The sequence below is a fragment of the Eurosta solidaginis genome, chromosome 5, assembly GCF_040869045.1.
Source record: "Eurosta solidaginis isolate ZX-2024a chromosome 5, ASM4086904v1, whole genome shotgun sequence".
Classification (NCBI taxonomy): Eukaryota; Metazoa; Arthropoda; class Insecta; order Diptera; family Tephritidae; genus Eurosta; species Eurosta solidaginis.
Genome location: NC_090323.1, coordinates 1,616,447 through 1,638,914, shown reverse-complemented (window position 1 = coordinate 1,638,914; position 22,468 = coordinate 1,616,447). Strand labels below are relative to the sequence as shown.

The following is a 22,468-nucleotide window of genomic DNA, read 5'->3' as shown; positions in this document are numbered from 1 at the left end:
AACAATGCATACACATTCAGCGCACTCAACACCAATTCACGTTCACTCATAAACATTGCTATGCACTTACTGGCAAACATTAAATCTATACTTACACACATGCACACATACTTACATACATCGCTGCTTAAGTGAATTAATCAAAAGGGAATTGTGAACTGTTTAAACTAAGGATTAAAATCGAAGCGGGGGGAGGGGCATGTAAATTGCACACATTTTCACTTTGCCAATGAAAATATATTTTGTGTGGATAACAGGATGCTTGCATGTGTAGGAATGTATTGGTTAAGGGATAATTGTTGTTGCTGTAGTTTGCTTAATGTCATGGCAAAAGGTGAAATGCATTTGTGGTCTCTAAATGAGCCGTTGGCATGCAATTAAATACAACCAAACAAACATACTTAATTATTTACAATCATACATAACCGCAATTTCCCCCACACATACACACACACCCACACTATAGTGCTTGCATAATAAGTACGAGCGCACACACACCCCCATCAAAATGGGACTTCAAGCAATTCAACGATTTCACTTCAGTCTAATGAATTTTCAAAAGTCAATACGAAATGCTGCTGATGTCTGCAGCAATTGGCAGTATACGAAAAAAAAATCGGATGCTATATCAGCATCAAATGCTATTTTTGAGCATCGAAGTCTTTTCAAATACCTGTCATGAACTCTTACAAAACCAATTTGCCCGATATTTGAATTTTAATCATCATTTAAATTTGAATTCTGCAGTTCTGTCTACTAAACGTACAGCACATTTACGTTAAATGTTACGGTGTACCCAAGCACGCCTTACGCATACTAAATAGTTGAGTCAGACATTTTTCTAAGCACAATCGGAAAATGCTAGGATACTTTGTGTGCATACACTGGCGCTCAGCTGGATAGGTTCAACAAATAGTTTCATTTTAGTTTAGTGTAGTTCCTTTCTCTAATAACTGAGTTAATTCAATAATTTGTAGCTTATTTAGTCGGCTTTTTTCAATAATCAAAGTTTGTATTAGTTAAACCGAAATTACATAGCTTAAAATTATGTATAGTAAAGTAGCGATAATACAATTCTGATTAGTCAGAAACTATTCGCTTCGATCTTATTCAAAAAGAAGGAAGAACGTACTGAAACTACCACTCACGGTTTTTATGATACTGTGGCGAATAATAGCAATTCCGACGCATCACTTTGCCTGTAGTAAATATATGCCGCACAACCACAACAGCAATGTAAGCAGATGATTAAACAAATGGCTACGCACATATGTACACTGCAGCTAAAAGCACAGCCGACATTACTCACACATATAAGAAGATAACAGTTACGATGAATTGCAAGGACGTATAAGTAAACTAAATAAGCAGCTAATCGAGAAGGCTCTTCGCGACAAGTCTAGACCCTGGGAGTAAAAGCCAGACGACGCAACTGAGAGTTTATACATAAAAAACGTTAAAAGTGAAGTAGGCGAATATATTGGGAAGTTATACTACCATAGTAGTGGTGTAAATAAAAAGCATTGTGAACATCGGAGTTTATTTATTGGACACGTCTTGATATGATAACAGAAGGCAAAGAATAATCGGGAATCTTTAAGATTCGCAACAAGATTCATATGATAAGGCTATCGAGAAATATCAACTTATTTGATGTTTTTTAATGTTAATTGTGGAAACTATTGCAAGTCATTAAACATTTGTTACAGCTCACGATTTCTTCACGAACAAAAGCGAGAATATCAAAACTAGAGAAATCTGGAGCTGGGCTTCTTAAGAGATTATCTTATTTCGAATACTGCCTAAGCAGTGAATATATTTAAAGCCGAGAATCTTGCGAGAAACCGATACTTCACGAACAATTTCGAAAAATCATAAGCTCTGACATATATCAAAATATTTTGTCGTCTCAAAAACTAGTTTAAAATAAATTTTAAGACAAACAAAAAAAAAGTATGTGGCTATCAGCTCATATTGTGGTATAATATATTTTTTTCATTGTTGTGGTATATTTTTCTTAATTGAAAAAAGTTGTATTCATGCTGACAAACAACAACAATTGAAGTCCAGCTCCTACACTTTTTCACAAAAACTGGTAAAGATTAAATATTAAAACAAATTTTTCTTAACAATACTTGTAGTACAAAAAAATTTCAGATTAGGCCCACATTTTCAACCGTGTAGCTATATATAAAAATAACCTGCCCCCATTCCTTCTGGAATTTTATTTATTTTTCATTTTGTCCGCAATATAGCAATAATTTATTCGATGAAAAAAATTTTGGGGATAAAGAGACATTTTGTTTTGGAATATGCACCTTTGAACCTATTTATATGAGCGATAGTGTATTTCTATATGTATGCATAGTCGAGTATCAATTATATTGCATAGAATGTCAAAAATCCCATTTGTTTTGCCAAATTTGTAATTCTAAACTAGGCTTTGTTTATCTTAACAAGAAAAATTCAGATGCCAGGAAATTTCGTGTTCCGCAAATTAATAAATAGGGAAAAAAAGGACCATCGAGAGCAACGAGAAGGCAGACGAACTTGTAAGCGTAGGGGCAATGCTGGAGGCAGCGGTGACAGTTGAGATGCATCATCCACTTAGCAACCTGGCCGAATTACGATAGTAGGAGAATAGGGGCCTTAGTAAATAGGTCAAGGATATAAGTCTTTAGGATCGCTGCCACATCCCGAGAAAATGGGGATCCTTTTTAACAGCTTCTGCAGGAGTTATCAACAGGTTAATTGTCTGCACCAAATGGTTGAAACGGAGTACCGATCAGCCGTACTAAGTCAGCAGCAATTGGTTCCAGGAGCAAATGCATCAAAATGACGTCACGTGCGCTAATTGGGCTCAGATCTTTGTTGTTCGGGCGGCACAAAATCAGTTTTTTAGTAGCAAACAATTAAGTTTAACTTAATAATCTGGCGACAAAAAGGTAGCAGCTATAGCGATACCATTCCATTACCATTGCTACCCACTTGCTACTTAACTCAACGGTTTGATTTAATAAATATTCTCCTGCGCTCGACAAACTCTATTATGCCTCATTTAGTCTATATGAGGTCCTCACGGACCGGCCAATTGAACCTCATTGATCCCCATTGACTGTTGATTCGATATCGCATCCCTATTGAGCAATATTACGAAACTAATTTATAACAAACACAAAATTAATCTGAATTAGTCTTAAATTTGCGGCCAATGGCCAAGTTTGTTATTGTTGTACAAAATGTGTTTGGCCACCAGCGACCATCATCCGCTTTTAATTTGATGTTCAATTTTTATGGCGAATTTGGCAATTTGTTCGATATTGTTTTACTTGTAAACCATAATGTGTTCGTAAATATATTTGTAATGTTCAGTGGCAGCTTGTTGGTGCATAAGTGCGAGTATAAGAATATGCCATTTATCGTCGTCTATGCGGATTAGGGTGTGTCTTTTTGAGATGTCATATAAGAAAGCAAAAATTACGTTTAAAAATTAGGAAGTGGTTATTCTTCTTGATTGGACCTTATCATTGCTGCTTAAGATCTGGCACATCTACTATCGAACAGATCTTCGCGATGCACTTGATCCTCGACAAGACCTACGGTAAGAAATTCGACACTCACCAACTTTTTGTCGACAGCAAAAAGCAGCCTTTGACAGCGGGAAAACAAGTTGCTCGTATGCTGCTATGCCTGAATTTAAGTCCCTGCAAAATTAATGAGGCTCTGCCAAATGACGTTAAGCAATATCATCGGATCCGTAATGATTGGCACGGACTTCCTCGAGTCTGTCGGAACCTGTACGAGACTTCAGGCTAGGCCACTCTCTTACGTGAAATTTGTTTAACCTGATTAATAAGATTATAATTCTAGCAGCAGAAATAAACCGAGATGGTAGAATCTATTATAAGAGTATTAAATAACTGACGTATGCTGATCAAATTTATATTATTAGCCTTAACAAGCGCGGCGTGATTTCTGTCTTCTCGGGATCATATAAAGGGGCAAAAAAGGTGGGGTAAATAAGGACAAGGCGAAGTACCTACTGTCATCCACGAAAAAATTGGATTCTAGTCATGAAAATGTTGATGGATATAAATTAGAAACTATGGAGGACTTCGGTTATCTGGGAACGAGCCTCAACAGAGAAAACAAAGCCAGTTTAGAAGCAAAACGGAGAGTAACTCTTACCAACAAATGCTACTTTGACAAATAGGGACCTCTCTCGACGAAAAGAAATCGCTCATCATACCTATTCTGAATAGCTCAGAATCATGGACGGTGCCGAGAGAGAACGAAACGCCTGCTGGAGTGTTCGAGAGAAAAGTGCGCGGAAAGATTTATGGTCACATCCGTGATGCCGACGGCGAGTATTGAAGGAGGCCAAGGAAGTTTGTCAATCGACACTGCCATTTAAAACCAGTGCCAGAGAGAGGCTTCCACTGACTTGGTGGAGGCATTTGGTGGTAAACCCTACCTTCCTTGGTGCTTTCAATTCGCGCCAGTTATCGCGAAATAATGATAGGTGGAGTAAAATAAAAACAGGCGAATTAAAATTGTTTATAAAAAATTTAATATTCAAAAAAATGCAGTATGCAGTTTTATTGCTCAGTAACTTTTCAAATACACCCAATGCTTCAGGGACTCGCAATTAGGCACTCAATTTTCAGATAAGCTAGCATGCCCTAATATAGTGTCATAGATAATAAAGTTTGTATTAGTTTTTATAGAATGCGACCCTCGCACAAGGTGAAGATCAACTCTTAGCTGTAGAACGTGTTCGAAATACGAAATGCTAAAAATCACATCAAAACTGAAAGGATGCTCTCACGTTCGCTCAAATCTCTGCTCATAAAAACCAGTTAAATTAATTTTTGAGATGATAAAGAAACAAAAAAAAGAAAAGAAAACATTTGCATTGTTTATCTGTGACAAATAAACAAACACTTTATTGCGCAGTGATATTGTTTCTTTTCATTCAAAAAAGCAACAACAAAAAAGGAATAAACGAATTCGAAAATCTTTAACAAATCCGCAAGCTTTTCCACTTGCTTGTTCGTGTAAATAAAAATAAACAATTAAGGAAGGCTAAGTTCGGGTATAACCGAACATTACATACTCAGCTAAGAGCTATGGAGACAAAATAAGGGAAAATCACCATGTAGGAAAATGGACCTAGGGTAACCCTGGAATGTGTTGTTGGTACGATATGGGTATAAAATGAAAGGTGTTAATGAATATTTTAAAAGAGCGTGGGCCTTAGTTCTATAGGTGGACGCCTTTTCGAGATATCGCCATAAAGGTGGACCAGGGGTGACTTTAGAATTTGTTTATGATATGGGTATCAAATGAAAGGTGTTAATGAGTATTTTAAAAGGGAGTGGGCCTTAATTCTATAGGTGGACGCCTTTTCGAGATATCGCCATAAAGGTGGACCAGGGGCACACTAGAATTTGTTTGTACGATATGGGTATCAAATGAAAGGTGTTAATGAGTATTTTAAAAGGGAGTGGGCCTTAGTTCTATGGGTGGACGCCTTTTCGAGATATCGCCATAAAGGTGGACCAGGGATGACTCTAGAATGCGTTTATACGATATGGGTATCAAACGAAAGGTGTTAATGAGTATTTTAAAAGGGAGTGGGCCTTAGTTCTATAGGTGGACGCCTTTTCGAGATATCGCCATAAAGGTGGGCCAGGGGTGACTTTAGAATTTGTTTATGATATGGGTATCAAATGAAAGGTATTAATGAGTATTTTAAAAGGGAGTGGGCCTTAGTTCTAAAGGTGGACGCCTTTTCGGGATATCGTTATAAAGGTGGACCAGGGTTGACTCTAGAATGCGTTTGTACATTATGAGTATCAAACGAAAGGTGGTAACGAGTATTTTAAAACGGAGTGGGCCTTAGTTCTATAGGTGGACGCCTTTTCGATATATCGCCATAAAGGGGGACTAGGGGTGACTCTATAATGTGTTTGTATAATATAGGTGTCAAATTAAAGGTATTAATAAGAATTTTAAAAGGGAATTGTGGTAGCTGTATATGTGAAGGCGTTTTCGAGATTTCGACCAAAATGTGGACCAGGGTAACCCAGAACATCATCTGTCGGGTACCGCTAATTTATTTATATATGTAATACCACGAACAGTATTCCTGCCATAATTCCAAGGGCTTTCGATTTCGCCCTGCAGAACTTTTTCATTTTCTTCTACTTAATATGGCACACATTTTGCAAAGTTTTTTTCTAAAGTTATATTTTGCGTCAATAAACCAATGCAATTACCATGTTTCATCTCTTTTTTGGTATTTGGTATAGAATTATGGCATTTTTTTTAATTTTTCGTATTTTTCGAAATCGAAAAAGTGGGCGTGGTCATAGTCGGATTTCGGCCATTTTTTATACGAATACAAAGCGTGTTCAGATAATTATGTGAACTGAGTTTAGTAAAGATATATCAATTTTTGCTCAAGTTATCGTGTTAACGGCCGAGCGGAAGGACAGACGATCTACTGTGTATAAAAACTGGGCGTGGCTTCAACCGATTTCGCCCTTTTTCACAGAAAACAGTTATCGTCCTAGATTCTAAGCGCCTACGAAATTTCACAAAGATTGGTAAATATTTGTTCGACTTATGGCATTAAATGTATCCAAGGCAAATCAAATGAAAAAGGCGGAGCCACGCCCATTTTGAAATTTTCTTTTGTTTTTGTATTTTGTTGCACCATATCATTACTGGAGTTGAATTTTGACATAATTTACTTATATACTGTAAAGATATTAAATTTTATGTAAAAATTTCACTTTAACAAATTTTTTTTTTAAAGTGGGCGTGGTCGTTCTCCGATTTTGCTAATTTTTATTAAGCATGCATATAGAAATAACAGTAACGTTCCTGCCAAATTTTATCATGATATCTTCAACGACTGCCAAATTACAGCTTGCAAAACTTCTAAATTTCCTTCTTTTAAAAGTGGGCGGTGCCACGCCCATTGTCCAAAATTTTAGTTGTTTTCTATTCTGCGTCATAAGTTCACCCACCTACCAAGTGTCATCGCTTTATCCGTCTTTTGCAATGAATTATCGCACTTTTTCGGTTTTTCGAAATTTTCGATATCGAAAAAGTGGGCGTGGTTATAGTCCGATATCGTTCATTTTAAAAAGCGATCTGAGATGAGTACCCAGGAACCTACATACCAAATTTCGTCAAGATACCTCAAAATTTACTCAAGTTATATTCTTAAAGGACGGACGGACATGGCTCAATCAAATTTTTTTTCGATACTGATGATTTTGATATATGGAAGCCTATATCTATCTCGATTCCTTTATACCTGTACAACCAACCGTTATCCAATCAAAGTTAATATACTCTGTGAGCTCTGCTCAACTGAGTATAAAAATGTCTGCAAATGTGCTATATTAAGAAAAATATTGTGTGGGTAAGTGTTTGCTCTGCAACTAAGTGTATATAAATATGTGTAGCACGCAGTTATAAAAAATATGCAAATTTCGTTGCTTTTTAGCAATTTTTTTCCACACCTTTACACCACGTCAAACTTTTTTAACCAGAGATTGCAAATAACTGTTATTGGTCTAAAAACAAGCAAAAAAATCATACAGAAATTTTAAAATTTTATTTTTCAATAACAAAAAATTTGGACAGTTAGTCGTTTGCATGCTATAATGAAAGCGAATACCAGCTAATCGATTTTTAATCAATGAGAAATTTGCTACTCGACTAATCGATTAGTTGAACAATCGATTGTTGACCAAAACTTTTTTGTCTGTAAGATATAAATTATAACTCTTACGATCCTTGAGTTGAAATCATATTTTTTTGTGATCTCCACCCGCGCAAACTCCTTTCATATCGAACTTGTATGTGTGTATGTGAGCACAATGACTTTTTGTAGTGCGGTTTCCCATATCAAGGTCCGACACTATATATTTATAATATGGGGGTAGACACGTTATGCGGCCACTCTTAAATACAATGCATCAACTGCTTGCAGGCACGTCTATAGCTTCTAGACATACATTTGTGCATATCCTTCATCCCCCTTCGTCCTTTTCATACTCAATGCAGCTTTTTTCGTTTGTTATAAAATTTTCGAGCTCCTAATTGCATATTTAATTAATTTTGTTCGCCGCTTTGCTAAATGTCTTTGTAGTAGTAAGATTGGGGGCGCAAAAATGCGCCAAAGTACTTTTCCACACAAAAAAAAAAAACAGAAAAGCGCAAAAATAATATTATTGTCACATAGTAAAAAGCTAAATGTGCTAAAGTGCTCTTTAATTTCTAAATTTAGTGCCACAGGATTGGAATTGTGAAGGCTTTTTATAAATATTTCTGCGCTTAGCATTTTTGTACGCTAGCCGCTAACTATAATGAAGTGCTGAAATTGTGAACATTTTTTTTTGCATATTTTTCTTTATTTTTTTATGACTTTTACTATAGCTTTGATTTAAGCATGCTATTCTTAAAATTATCTTTGTAGGTATGTACATTTAATATCTACAATTCGAATTGCATAACAAATTTATATAAAACTTACTAAAAGCTTATGAAGCAGTGGTGCACCAGGTTGCAAAAAAACAAAGGTGTTGAATTACGCTACTGAAATGCTTCTTCATAAAAGTCACTGCTTGAGTGAAAGGCACCCGCGCTCTAGATGAAATCCGCATAGCTACACTGCGCTTCGAAGTGCACCACTGAGTTAACTCAATGTGGTGTTAAAATGTAAATGGCTCATGATTGAAGTAATGGATTTAATGTCATCAACGAATATTTTGTTCTTTAGTAACCGCTTGCATGCCCATGATCGTGGTGTTTGACTTGAGGATGATAAGCGTGCCCGATACGCTTCACAACAGCATTGAAACCCGAATGTCCATCTGATGAATATTCCACAACGCGTGTAGTGCCATCCGCTTCTGCTAAAGTGTAGCCACCTAGTGGGAAAAGAAGCGCATAAAATTAGTTACTTAATAGTAAAAATGTTCATACACACCCTTCACATGATCACCATCACGATGTTCCCATTGACTCTTGTGATCACCGGTATGCGAGTCCTTCACACCATAATCGAATGAGTATTTGGGATGAGAATGCAGTTCCTCGTGATGCTTGCCATGCCCATCTGCGCCACTGTCGTCACCACTAGCACCACCAACGTAGGCGTCATGTTGGTCGTAATCATGAGTGCCATGATGATGTGCGTCATTGTGGTGTTGCACCACTGAAGCATAGCTGGAGGCATGCCCATGATGCAGATAGCCAGCTCTGGTAGTTGCAATTAGTACCAAAATTGTTAGTGTTATGCTTGAAATATGCAGCATTTTTTATCTTTGTTGGATATATTTTTTCTTTAATTTCCTTTACTAATTGAAATAAATTATCATAGAGTCCTGAATATGCAATTTACTTTGGTTTACTTCGCTGACAAATCAAATTTGTACTAATGCCAAATAATTTTTTGTGCAACCTTTTTATACTCTCCGCCAAAGAATTGGCATATCTTGTAAAGTGTCTACATAAATTTAGTTTGCACAGGTTTGGTTGTTTGTTTAAAATAGAGCATTTTTTGTTAATGCACCAAAAGATTTTAGTACACCATTTTTACCACCTACCGAGAAATAAAGGAAATAATCTACACAAAATATAAAGCAAAGTATGTCATTGCTTGCATTCTTGGTTTAAATTGTTTTATGAACTAATTAAGTAATGAAGTAAGCAAAATTTACGCTTGCAACATTTATTTTTTGATTGTCGACAAATTGAAGACTTCAAGGTTTTGTGGTAGATTTCGAAGATAGATAAAAATTCGCAAAACTTCAAATACGCTGATTTCAATTTAAAGAAACTTAAAATATGACCAAGATGACTTACATGCAACAACAGGTGAGTCATTCATTACAGAAGCGAACAGAAAAGTAGCAGCGGCAATTTTTTTCAAACTTCGAAAATCATTTTAAGAAAAACTCTGTCAGTTTTTGCACCTGAATCTATGCAAATTAATCCCAAAAACGGTTTCGAAAATTCGAAAACTCCAGAAGATTTTTGGAAATTTCTTTTTAGTTTCCTTTATCTGCTGAGTATGCAGTTTTGTAGCCCAACCAATTTTGGAATTATGAACTTTTTTCAATTCTCGAATCTTTAAGAAACATGTTTGTGATTGGATTGGTCTCAGTTACAAATTTCATTGAAGTTTTTCTTAAAATATCGAAAATGAAAAAAATTTTGAAAATGGCACTCATTGCATTCACCCTCGAGCTACCAATGGGTATGAATTCAATAAATTCGTTACAAATTCTTCAATTCAAGGCTAAACAAAATTTAAACTCTGTTTATTTATGTTTTCATTAAGTATTATTATACTCAGCGTGCTTTGCACACAGAGTATATTAACATTGATTGGGTAACGGTTGGTTGTACAGGTATAAAGGAATCGAGATAGATATTACATATATCAAAATCATCAGTATCGAAAAAAGATTTGATTGAGCCATGTCCGTCCGTCCGTCCGCCCGTACGTTAGCACGATAACTTGAGTAAATATTGAGATATCTTCACCAAATTTGGTACATGAGCTTATCTGGACCAGGAATCGATCAGTATTGAGAATGGGCGAAATCGGATGATAACCACGCCCACTTTTTATATATATAATATTTTGGAAAATACAAAAAACCTGATTATTTAGTAAATAATACACCTAGAATGTTGAAATTTGACGAGTGGACTGACATTGAGACTCTTGATACAAATTTTAAAAAATTTGTTTAAATGGGCGTGGCACCGCACACTTGTGATAAAATCAATTTTACAAATATTATTAATCATAAATCAAAAATCGTTAAACATATCGTAACAAAATTCGGCAGATACTTTGCTTTTATTATAAGGAATGCTTTGAAGGAAACTTAACGACATCGGTTAAGGACCCCGCCCACTTTTATATAAAAGATTTTTAAAAGGGTCATGGACGAATAAGATATGCTATATCTTTGCAAAAAAGAGCTTTATATCAATGGTATTTCATTTCCCAAGTGTATTTATAACAATACCTAGGCGTGGCACCGCCCCTTTTATGACTAAGCAATTTTCTATGTTTCGGGAGCCATAACTCGAGCATAAATTAGTGAAATTGTGTGCACTTATTTTCCTTATAGCAGAAAATATTTCTAGTAAAAATTAACGGGATCGGTTGAAGACCACGCCCAATTTTATATAAAAGATTTCTAAAAGGGTCCTAGACTAGAATAATAAGATATACAATTTAGCAAAAAATAGTTTTGAATACATGATATTTCACTTATCAAGTTTTATTGTAAGAGGAAATGGGGAGACATTTTTTTTTAAACGGGTGGCGCCACGTGTTATGTAGAAAAGTAATTTATCTCAAATGAAATATACAATTGGAGCTCACGCTGAGTATATAATGTTCGGTTACACCCGAACTTAGACACCTTTACTTAGTTTTTCCTAAACAAATATGTATGTAGGTATGTATGTACTTGTTGAACTGTACTGTGAGTTCTTTACATTCCTTCGTTTATCTTTTCAAATACCCACAAGAATACAATTAATCATTCTTTCAAGCATTCAATTTATTCGACACATATTTTAGTTGTTTGCTTTATTGTTGTATTTTCTTTTAAATTTCATAGACTAACCACACTCACGCTCTTGATAGACTTAGTTGCCGTTTACAATCTTTTGTTTACAAAACTGTCGATGGCCTCTTTGTGGGAAGAACAAAAGCCTAAAAGGCTCCTCAATTCCATGAAGTGTAAAATACCTTTTTGTTATAATAGATTTAGTTTTTTTAAGGCCGAAATAAAGCAAAAACTTAACGTAGAGCAGAGAGCATAGACAACAAAAGAAATTTGGAGTGAGACTGACAAAAGTTCAATGAGAATAAGCACATTTGCCGGACTGTAAATAAATCAATGAAAAGTTTCGAGTAACTAAACCATAGCAAGTTTCAGGAGCTGCTGTCCGCTATAGAGCCCCTCCTCGAATACGAGTCCATGTCTTTCTAGTACCTAGAACAGCTCCCGTTATATTACTTTGCTTAACAGACACGTTCATTCTCTACACTGCCTTCTGTCAGGAACGCAAATTAAGTGGGCGTTTAAGCCACATTATTGTTATAGTATGTCCAGTCTTTACGCAAAAAAACTCAGAATGAAGAGAATGCAGTACAAAATTAGTGCCGAGGTATGATTTTAGCACCTAACTTTAACGTATTTGCACAAATTGGTATTGGAATTTTTAAGTAACCAATGGGTAGCTAATAGTTAGCCATTAATTATGTGGATTTCTTTCAGGGTACATTTTCCATTTTTTTCTTTCTTTCTTTGTAGTACAAAGGATGAAGTCAAATAGCCATGCGGCAAAGCGTTAACTTTTAGCAAATAAAAAAAGAAATAAGAAAAATCATCAGTTTACCACAATAAAAGAGTCTTTAATTTGTAACTTTTTTATGTGGCGCTCAATGAAATTTTGTTGACAAGAGGCTTAACAAAATTGCAAACATACCGGCTAGTTTGGTGATTTTTCCAAACTTTTTTGCACTTATGCAAGATGACCGATTTCATGCGTAATTTTATGGGTATATGATTTTGGGAAGAATAATTGGTAGGAGTGGGTGTGGAGTAAATTGTTTATATCATGAAAAAGCTTTTCAGCAAAAACGAACTGCATCAGGACGAATGGCAGATGCCTTTCAGAGTCAGCAGAAAAACAGAAAGCTCGAATATCATTCACAATTTTTTGAGGATAGGCGCTACTATTACTTATTTTACGCCATAATTGAAAATAAATACGTTGATTCGTTCGTTTGTACATTGGGATGGGTTCAAAAAAAATATATTTTTTTTTCTTTATGATATAGTTTTTACAACATAAGCAATAACAATAATGTCAAATAAGTGCAACCACCGTTTAAGGCAAGTTTTCAATTAAGCTGTTAAAGCTGAATGTAAATACAAATTACTTTTTTATAAATTTTGGTATAGTGAAAATATTCTTCATGATATCCAAAAAGCCTGAGAAATATCACCTTTTTATTTTAATGTTAAAAGTGTCTCAACATGACTTTAGTTATTCCATACAAATCGTATGGGCAATTGTCAAATTTTTATTAAAAGTGTACCAGAGCTCTTAACCATTTGTACCCAAATCACTAGCTATGTACGCACATTCATATCAGAAATTGAAAGGTCCACAGAAAACGACATCAAAGACTTTTTGTTAAATTCATTTTAGTAACTCGAGGTTAAACTACAACTTTAAATTGTATATGATTTCCCTTTATAATAAATAAAATAAGGTAAATTTCCAAGCTATCTTATCTTTTTGAATGTCCTGAAAATAAAAAAAAATATTTTGGTCCACCCTAAAGCTGAATGTACATTTTAATAACTTAATTGAAAACTTGCATTGCACGGTGGTTGCAAATATGGGCATATTTGAAATTATTTGAAGTTATTTGTTTGTAATTTTCTATCTAAAGCACTTTTAGGGCAAGGTAATTTCCCCCCTAGTATGAGAAATCAAAATATAATTTACTACTAGGCCATGTCGCTCTAAGAAAAAAAACAACCCACTCTCATGGCCATTTCTACTGCCACTATCACTACTGCTTACACTCTCACTCCCACTGTCACTCGCATTCACTCCACTATTAATCCCACTTCCATTCTCCCTCCCACGTTAGATATCACTTCCAGCACAGTTTGTCAGTGTTAGTTTCAGCTAACTAGAGTCTTACTCTGCCACTTGGGTCATCTTAATTGAGATGATCAGTGAAATTCAAAGTCTTTTGGCGTTTTGTTAAATCCAAAAGAATGTGTTCTAGCATACCATCGGATGTGTTCTATAATGGAACCAGTGCATCCTCTCCGCAAGAGGCCGCTAATCTTTTTGCTGACTTTTTCAGCTCTAATTTCGAGCCGTCGTCTGAGCCGTTCGATGACAACTATTTCCCAGATACCAATTCACCAATTAATTTTGGATCACTTTTCCTATCGCCTGATGATGTGCTCGATGGTATTCTGCATATTAAGTCGTCTACGAGTTCGGATGTTGATGGTTTCTCATCTTACCTTTTCAAAAACTGCACTGCTGTTGCTTATCCTCTTATGATAATTTTTAATAAATCACTTCATTCGGGTGTTTTTATTGATGCCTGGAAATTTACCTCTATCACGCCTGTTTTCAAAAAAGGTAATAAAAATGATATTGCCAACTACAGGCCAATTTCAAAATTGTCAACCGTATCTAAATTGTTTGAATATATTGTCAAGCAAAAGATATTCTTTTCCATCAAGAGATATATTTCGATCAACCAACATGGCTTCATGTCTGGTCGATCCACGGTTACCAACCTTGCAGTGTTTTCTGAATTCTGTACATCTGCTTTTAATGATCACCTGCAAATTGACACTATTTATACTGACTTTTCCAAGGCCTTTGACAAAGTGAGTCACACACTTTTAGTTGAAAAATTGGCGAATCTGGGCTTTCACTCTACTTTTCTATCTTGGATAAAATCGTACCTTTCTTCTCGGCATTGCATTGTAGTTGTTGACAATTTATCATCTTATAACTTTATTGCCTCCTCTGGTGTGCCTCAAGGTAGCATTCTGGGGCCCTTACTCTTTATCATTTTTATTAATGATATTTGTGAGTGTTTTACCTTCTCCAATTTTCTGCTATACGCTGACGATCTTAAAATTTATTCCTCTGTTCGTTCTCTGTCTGATTCATCCAGAATTCAGAATGATTTAAACAACGTTGTTTTGTGGTGTGAAAAAAATCGACTTCTTCTTAATGTTAGTAAATGTTTCCATGTGTCGTTTGCGAAGTCTCGTTCCTCTATTCCCACCTCCTATTCCATTGGCAACTCTAATCTATCCACCCTGAATGAAATATCCGACCTGGGTGTTATTTTCGATGCTAAATTTTCATTCTTGAGCCATATCAATAGCACTATAGCAAAATCGTATGCTATGCTTGCTTTCATTCGTCGGTTTAGTTCGGACTTTAGTGATCCGTATACGCTGAAGCTCTTATACACGTCACTTGTTCGCTCCAAACTTGAATATGGGGTCTTTATTTGGAGACCATATTTTGATTGTCATATCAAACGACTTGAACGTGTTTAAAAGGTGTTTTTGCACTATGCTCTACGCTCATTAAATTTTATAGACCCACTTCCACCATATATTGCCAGATGCAAATTAATCAACCTGAAATCGTTAAACTCCAGAAGAACTATTCTCTCCCTCTCTACAGTGTTCGACATTATAAATGGTACAATAGATTGCCCTCTTTTACTTGAACGTATATTTTTCCATGTCCCGCAGCGTTGTCTTAGGAATAACGATCTTTTTTCCTTAAAACAAGTCAGAAGTACTTATGCTAGCAATGTACCTATCTATAGAGCTTTAAGGGAACTTAACTCTCCATCGGGTTCTTTTACCTCTGATTTATTTAGCTCTAAAGCCAAATTTGTAGCTTCACTACTTGTAAGTTTTGATTAATATTGTAATTGTATAATCGTGTAATATTTATATTGATCACTTAACATTTATTATTTATACTAAGCACAAAAAAAAAACAAAAAAAAATCTAAAGTTTTGTAATTAGTCTGTAAGTGCACTCTCGTCATGTATGACTACAAATAAATAAATAAATAAATAAATAATTACTATGGAGGCATGGTTAAATTAAGCTCAACTTTAGCTACGGCTTTAATTCGAGCTGAAGAGCTGTGGAAAAGAATATAAATTCATCTAAATACCATTATCTGCAGTGTCATCCATTTCATAAATTTTTGCTAATTGGACACGACTTTTTTTGCAAAAAAATAGCGAGTAATCCCATGAGCCTACTGTGAAAATTTATTAAAGATTTCCCAGATATCCAATCTACTTGACAGAGCGAAAATCGGTTAAATTGGAAAACTGCTGGATTGACATAAATGCCTCCCAGTGGAAATGTGGAAAAATGCTTGCATTTATATTAAATTATTATGGGATTCTAATCTAGTCCTTAAGTTTCAAACTTAGCTCATCATATTCAGTGAAAACAAAATTTTTCAATTTTTTATACGCAGCTGTGATTATTTGAATTGAAAAATATAGCAAAATTAAAATTTTCAGGTAATACGTACATTCTTAAGTACGCAGGACTATTTAGGATATTTACAACACTCAAACAATATTCTTTTCATTTTATTTCGTAGCCGTTAAATTCGTTTCAAAGGAGTTGCTTGTTTGGTTCATCGGTGCACATTCTTGGTATTAACTTAATGGTGTTGCTTAATATCAACATAACTGCTGGCATGACCATGATGATCATAATGCCCATGACCACCATAATGCACTTCGGGGTGATTCGCATGTCCAATCTTCTTGACAATGGCGTTGAAGCCATTATGATCATCGGCGGTGTATTCCACAACGCGTGTCGTGCCATCAGGCTCCACCAAAGTGTAAGCACCTAAACGGTACGAGATATTTACTTTATCACGCCACAAGTGAATTATCCAATAACTTACCCTTTACATGATCACCATCACGATGTTCCCATTGGCTTTTATGATCACCAGTATGCGCGTCCTTTACACCATAATCAAATGAGTATTTTGGATAATGATGTGGCTCATGCTCATGCGAATGGATAACGGGTGCTACATGATGTACTGGATGTACTGGAACTGCATGCACAATTTTATGTGGATGAACATCGTGTTGCACCACTGAGGCGTAGCTGGTCGCATGTCCGTGTGGAATATAGCCAGCGTTTGTTAAACCGAAAAGCGCAATGGCAATGATGGCAACACACGAAAGGAATTGCATTTTTAATTTTATTTGTAGCGCGTAAATAATTTTAAATAAATTTATTATGTGGTAATAAGCAATACCATTAAATGGATGTACCGTACTGATATCAATTAGAATTTTAATCGGCTTTTTATACCAAAAGCAAACTAAATACACAATTTTGATTAACATAAATGTTTTGATTGAATTTCTATTTCAAAGAACGCAGTTCTGTAGAACAATATTATATGTAATTTTGTATGCACATTAAGGTGGAACGAAATTTTTGCGGTGTGAAAATACACTCAACGCCTTTAGAAACAGAGTTTATCTATTGAAAGGTGGATGTTGCCGCGCCTACTTTCAAAAAATATTCGTGGGCGTCAAGAATTAAATATTTGTGCAAAAACTTTACTTACAGATTTTTTACGGTTAATGCGGAGTCAAGTTTTACCAACATACAAAGTACAAGTGAAGAGTCTCTCAGAATTGTCATTAGTTTTGACGATTTTTTCCGAAAGATATTACAGATTTTCTGTCATACAAACAAAATTTGCCATAGTTTGGAAACAAAAAAATCGGAAACGCGCTTTTGAAAAAATTGTAAAAAAACAAATTTTGAGGGGTCTATAACTTGTTTTTTGCTAGAATAAAATTGATTGAGCTGCAAAACTGATACTCAAAAAACTCTCAAAAAAAGCTCGCAACTTTCATAGAATTTTTCGTAATTTTTGATATTTTTTTTAATACATTTTTGAGATTGGTTTGCATAGTTTCAGTTGCAAGTTTCATGGAATTTTTTTCCAAAATTTTCTTAAAATTGCCATTGGCATTTTTCTGTTCGCTGCTGTACTCGCTGTCGTAAAATGTTTTTAGTAAATTTTTCTTTGTTCTACTTATGTTGTTAAAAGCACTAGAAACATATAATTAAAAAAGTGACTAGGCAAAGCAAAACATCTTTTTTAATTTTCATATTAAGCAGTTTGATTACATCACTGATGATGTAGATTCTCTATGGTTTTTCTATTTTTCTTACAGGAAATTGTTTCTAAAAACTGGGCGTGGTTGTATACCGATTTTGCCAACCTTTCAACGCTGTTTTACAGGAGAAAAGTTTTTGGCAACTTTGTGGCTTTCACAAGTCTTAAATTTTCTTCTCCTAAATGTTGATGGTTCTGCGGATATTGTAATTAAATTTTTTTTCAGTTGGATTGGATTGCTCTGTTGGATTGCATGATTTTATCAGTATTCCGTAGGCAATTTCACCACTCTTTTCATTTTTTGAAACTTTAGATATCGAAAATCAGTCAGATTGTGGTCATTTCACAATCTATGCGGCGTTAAAAGAAAATCCGCGTATTCATTTTTTGTAATGATATCTCAATTTTTACTGAAGGTATCATGTTAATGAACGAACAGCGAGCCAGACGTACACGACACTGATAATTTTGATATATGCATGTATATATCTACTGGTTCTACATTATACCATCACAATCATTACTATGCGATTGAAGCTATCATTCGCTGTTATATATATGGAATTTCCAAAAAAACAGTAGTCAATTATTATTTCACTTATCGCGATAACAAAACTCTGTCTCTCAAAATTCGATCCATCTTAATGGGCACAACAAAATATTGAAAGATATCCGTAAACAACACATTGTGCAAACAATAGAAGCTTTGTACAATGAAACGTCGCATTAATAAACCACTAAAAGCAAATTCAATAAATTATATGCCAGAACTATGAAGTATTGCTGCCACAAATTCCACCTTTCACGTCATGCCCCAACACATTTAACACGTTTTTAACACATTCTTTATATTAATTTACCAATAAGCAAATAATCAAAATAATAAAAGACACAAAGCGTTTACTTTGGCAGCTTTGGTCGAGCGTTGAACGATTGTTTAAGCGCAAGGTCGTTGCAGAAGTTTTTGAAAAAAAAAATGTGCCTATGCATGGACTACCTCGCCCTTCCACGCTGCTCTAAACCGAACGCCGTACGCTTGTTGGTGTTGTTTATTTGACGCTGCTTTACATGCAATTTGGTTACGCTTCACTGGGGTCTTTGGCTTCTACGAGCTACTTTGTGCTGCGTACTGTGGATAATCTTTCAATCAATTCTTAATTGTTAATAATCGAAACAATCAAATAAGGTAACATAAAATAAAAATACAAAACAGCAAATAAACAGGTGCTATGAGATTTAATTATTTTATGATCTAAAACATCTAGATCGGCTTCCTTATTTTAGTTAATTGGTTTTAGGTGTTACTATCTATGTTTATATGTATGTGGCTACATGATAATTTAATTTTATTTTATTCAGTAATTTTGGGCGTTTTTGTTACGTCATCGCACTGTGGTCGAAAGAATGTGAGAGACGGCCTTGCAACGCCTCTACCAGCGGCCACATTCAATGCAGCCACGCAGCCCAACCGAAAAAATGTATTAATGAAATTGAATTTTATTGATTTCATTCATTTATTTAGTACACACACACACACACGAGATTACACATGGGGTATTCCATCCCATTTCGACCAATTTTGAACCCGACCCCTTTAGAATTGTCTGAGAGTTTTTCTTCTTTTTCTAGCTTACGAAAGACGTTTTTCAGAAGTTTTTCAAATTTTTTCATCCAACTCAAAAAAAGTAATGAATTAAAAAAAAAAACCGTTTTTGTTTTGAAAATGCTATTTTAAATGTACTTTTTATTCTAAGTTTTTTTTTTGTAATTTTTCAGTTTTTCGAGATTTTTCGAATTTCGCCCAACTCAAAATAAGTTTAAAATATTTTGAAAAAAACAGCTATAACTTTTTCAAAAATTGACCGTTTGGGATAATTTTTTTTAAATATGTTTTTAAATGTACTTTTCGGAAAAAAAAAAATTCTCGGCCCACTCCTGGATTAGTGGGGATGATTGCAGAATTGATTTAAGTTTTTTATGAGAAAAAAAAAGGGCGAAATTCGAAAAATCTCGAAAAACGGAAAAATTACAAAAAAAAACTTTAAACATTTTTTTTAATTTTTTCCGAAAAGTACATTTAAAAACAAATTTTTAGAAAAAAAAAGATCCCAAACGGTCAATTTTCGAAAAAGTTATAGCATTTTGAAAACAAAAACGGTTTTTTTTTTAAATTCATAACTTTTTTTGAGTTGGATGAAAAAAATTGAAAAACTTCTGAAAAACGTCTTTCGTAAGCTAGAAAAAGAAGAAAAACTTTCAGCCAATTCTAAAGGGGTCGGGTTCAAAATTGGTCGAAATGGGATGGAATACCCCACATACATTATTTGTTTTATTGAAAAATGTCGATAGTAATTAAATATTAAAAAAATATTAAATAAAAAAAATACATATTTACACATAACCGTACCTGTTCCAGTAGTTATTATTCGTATTTTCAACAATCACCCATTGGACTTTAAACAATTGCGTACTCTCCCACAAGAAAATTTTTAGCTCTGGCACTCTTTCGCTTAACTCATAAAATGTTATTATTTTCTATAAAAGCTTAAGCCAAAATTTCAATTGGCATCAGTGTGCTGCATTCCTTCGCAACAGCAAAGAGCTCCAATTAAATTTAATTCTATTTTTAATTTTCAATTAAAAGCGATAATATCAAAATGCAGCTCGTTTCGTGTACCGTTATCATCGCCATAGTGCTCTTCGGCTTAACAAATGCAGGATATATTCCTCATGGACATGCCACCAGCTATGCTTCTTTAGTACAGCACGATGTTCATCCTCATAAAATCGTGCACGCAGTTCCCGTGCATTACGTAGCACCCTTTATACATGCGCATGATCATTATGAGCATGAGCCATATCATCATCCTAAATACTCATTTGATTATGGTGTGAGGGACGCGCATACAGGTGATCACAAGAGCCAATGGGAACATCGTGATGGCGATCACGTGAAGGGTGAGTTATTCGAAAACATACCTCTGCCGTCATAAACAAATTTCCCACTCGTTGTTTAGGTGGTTATACTTTGGCCGAAGCTGATGGCACCACACGCGTTGTAGAATACACCGCCGATGATCACAACGGTTTCAATGCTGTGGTAAAGAAAATCGGACATGCACACCATCCTCAAGTGTACTACCACAAGGACGTCTATGGATATGGTGGCCATGGACTTTACTAAGAACTGTATAGAATGTAGACCTGAGCTGGTTTGAAAAAGCGTATCGCATAGTCTGCCAGTGAACGAATAAAACGTGATATTTTTAATTTGACAAACTTAATTAAATAATTGCTTTTATGTAAATGAAAATAAATTAACGATGTTCATAAACGATATGTCAAATGAAGTTTTGTTTGGTCATGGCTCAAAAAAAAAATGCATTGCATCAAGGGAGCCTAAAGTACAAATTCGCACATTTCAATTGCATGCCTTCAAATCGTAGGCCTTTAAGCATTTCTAAACGAGGTCTGCAGAAAAGGAGTCATATTTGTGGGTTACAGTGGAATATGTATTGAGGGGCGTTTTACAGTGCTACAAGGATTTCGAGACCATATGGTCCGTACCATACGGATAAGTTTAACTTTGGGAAAACTGATCTCGCTTTTTTGTACGTGGAAGTACAAGATTCCTGAATTTAGGCCGCGCTCTATTGGGGGAGTACCGCTAGTGCTGCTTGACAGGGTTTAGTACCTTGGGACTATTTTGTACAGTCATGAAAGCTTTTTGTGGAGGGCTAGGAAGGCTTCGATTGCCTTTTACTACTGTCGAGGTGCAAACGCTGCGGGCTTTTTCCTGGGATAGTTCATTGGCTGTAAGATGTGGTAGTCGAGCTGATTCTCTTCTATGGCCTTATGGTCAGATAGAGAGCACTTGACACTTCTTCCACTATAAAAAGGTTGGATTCAGTGCAGCAATAGACGATGGTTAAAATAAGTACAGCTTTACGTACAATACCTACACTGGCACTGAAGGGGATTCAAGGGGTTTATAAGCGCAATACAAAGCTTTATAGCTTCAAAGCTCCCGCAACTCAATTCTCAACCTCACCTACGCGCGGGGAATACTGTTACAAATATGAATGTATCATACACATGTTTAGCAGGCGAGGCTCTGGCGACGATAAGAAGATCCTCATGGTACTAGGGGGTGGGAAGCGAGATGGCCTAGAAGGTTTAATGTGGTCATATTAATCGTTCCCGAGATGGTCGGACTAATACCTTTATGCTGCTTTGTTACAGAAACCTAGTGGATCTGTATCCAGCAAAAGACCATCAACATCGGTGACACTTCCCCAAAACTGGCAGTAGACGCGATGCTGAATCTGTAGCCGGCTGATATTGTGGGCAAAATAGCCACAGCTCGGATGGCAATACAGCTTCGTGACTCGGGATATAAGTTTGTAAATTACTTTGCTGGTCAGATAGAGAGCACTTGACACTTCTTCCACTATAAAAAGGTTGGATTCGGTGCAGCAATAGACGATGGTTAAAATAAGTACAGCTTTACGTACAATACCTACACTGGCACTGAAGGGGATTCAAGGGGTTTATAAGCGCAATACAAAGCTTTATAGCTTCAAAGCTCCCGCAACTCAATTCTCAACCTCACCTACGCGCGGGGAATACTGTTACAAATATGAATGTATCATA

General features: G+C 35.4%; 3 protein-coding genes across 9 annotated transcripts in view; 2 read left to right on the top strand and 1 right to left on the bottom strand.

The window, feature by feature from the left end:
- LOC137252059 (uncharacterized) overlaps positions 1 to 22,468 on the top strand; it is a 242,864-nt gene that overhangs the window by 146,997 nt on the left and 73,399 nt on the right. The window lies entirely within an intron of this gene.
- LOC137252674 (histidine-rich protein PFHRP-III-like) lies at positions 8,411 to 16,947 on the bottom strand. Its single transcript, XM_067788722.1, has 4 exons — positions 16,571 to 16,947; positions 16,320 to 16,512; positions 9,011 to 9,321; positions 8,411 to 8,951 (listed from the first exon to the last, which is right to left on the bottom strand). The coding sequence occupies exons 1-4, from the start codon at positions 16,869 to 16,871 to the stop codon at positions 8,797 to 8,799; spliced, it is 960 nt and encodes a 319-aa protein (XP_067644823.1). The 5' UTR covers positions 16,872 to 16,947; the 3' UTR covers positions 8,411 to 8,796.
- On the top strand, positions 9,811 to 21,067 carry LOC137252074 (cuticle protein 7-like). Its single transcript, XM_067787271.1, has 3 exons — positions 9,811 to 9,900; positions 20,460 to 20,773; positions 20,833 to 21,067. Exons 2-3 carry the CDS (start codon positions 20,473 to 20,475, stop codon positions 20,997 to 20,999), a joined length of 468 nt encoding a protein of 155 aa, XP_067643372.1. The 5' UTR covers positions 9,811 to 9,900; positions 20,460 to 20,472; the 3' UTR covers positions 21,000 to 21,067.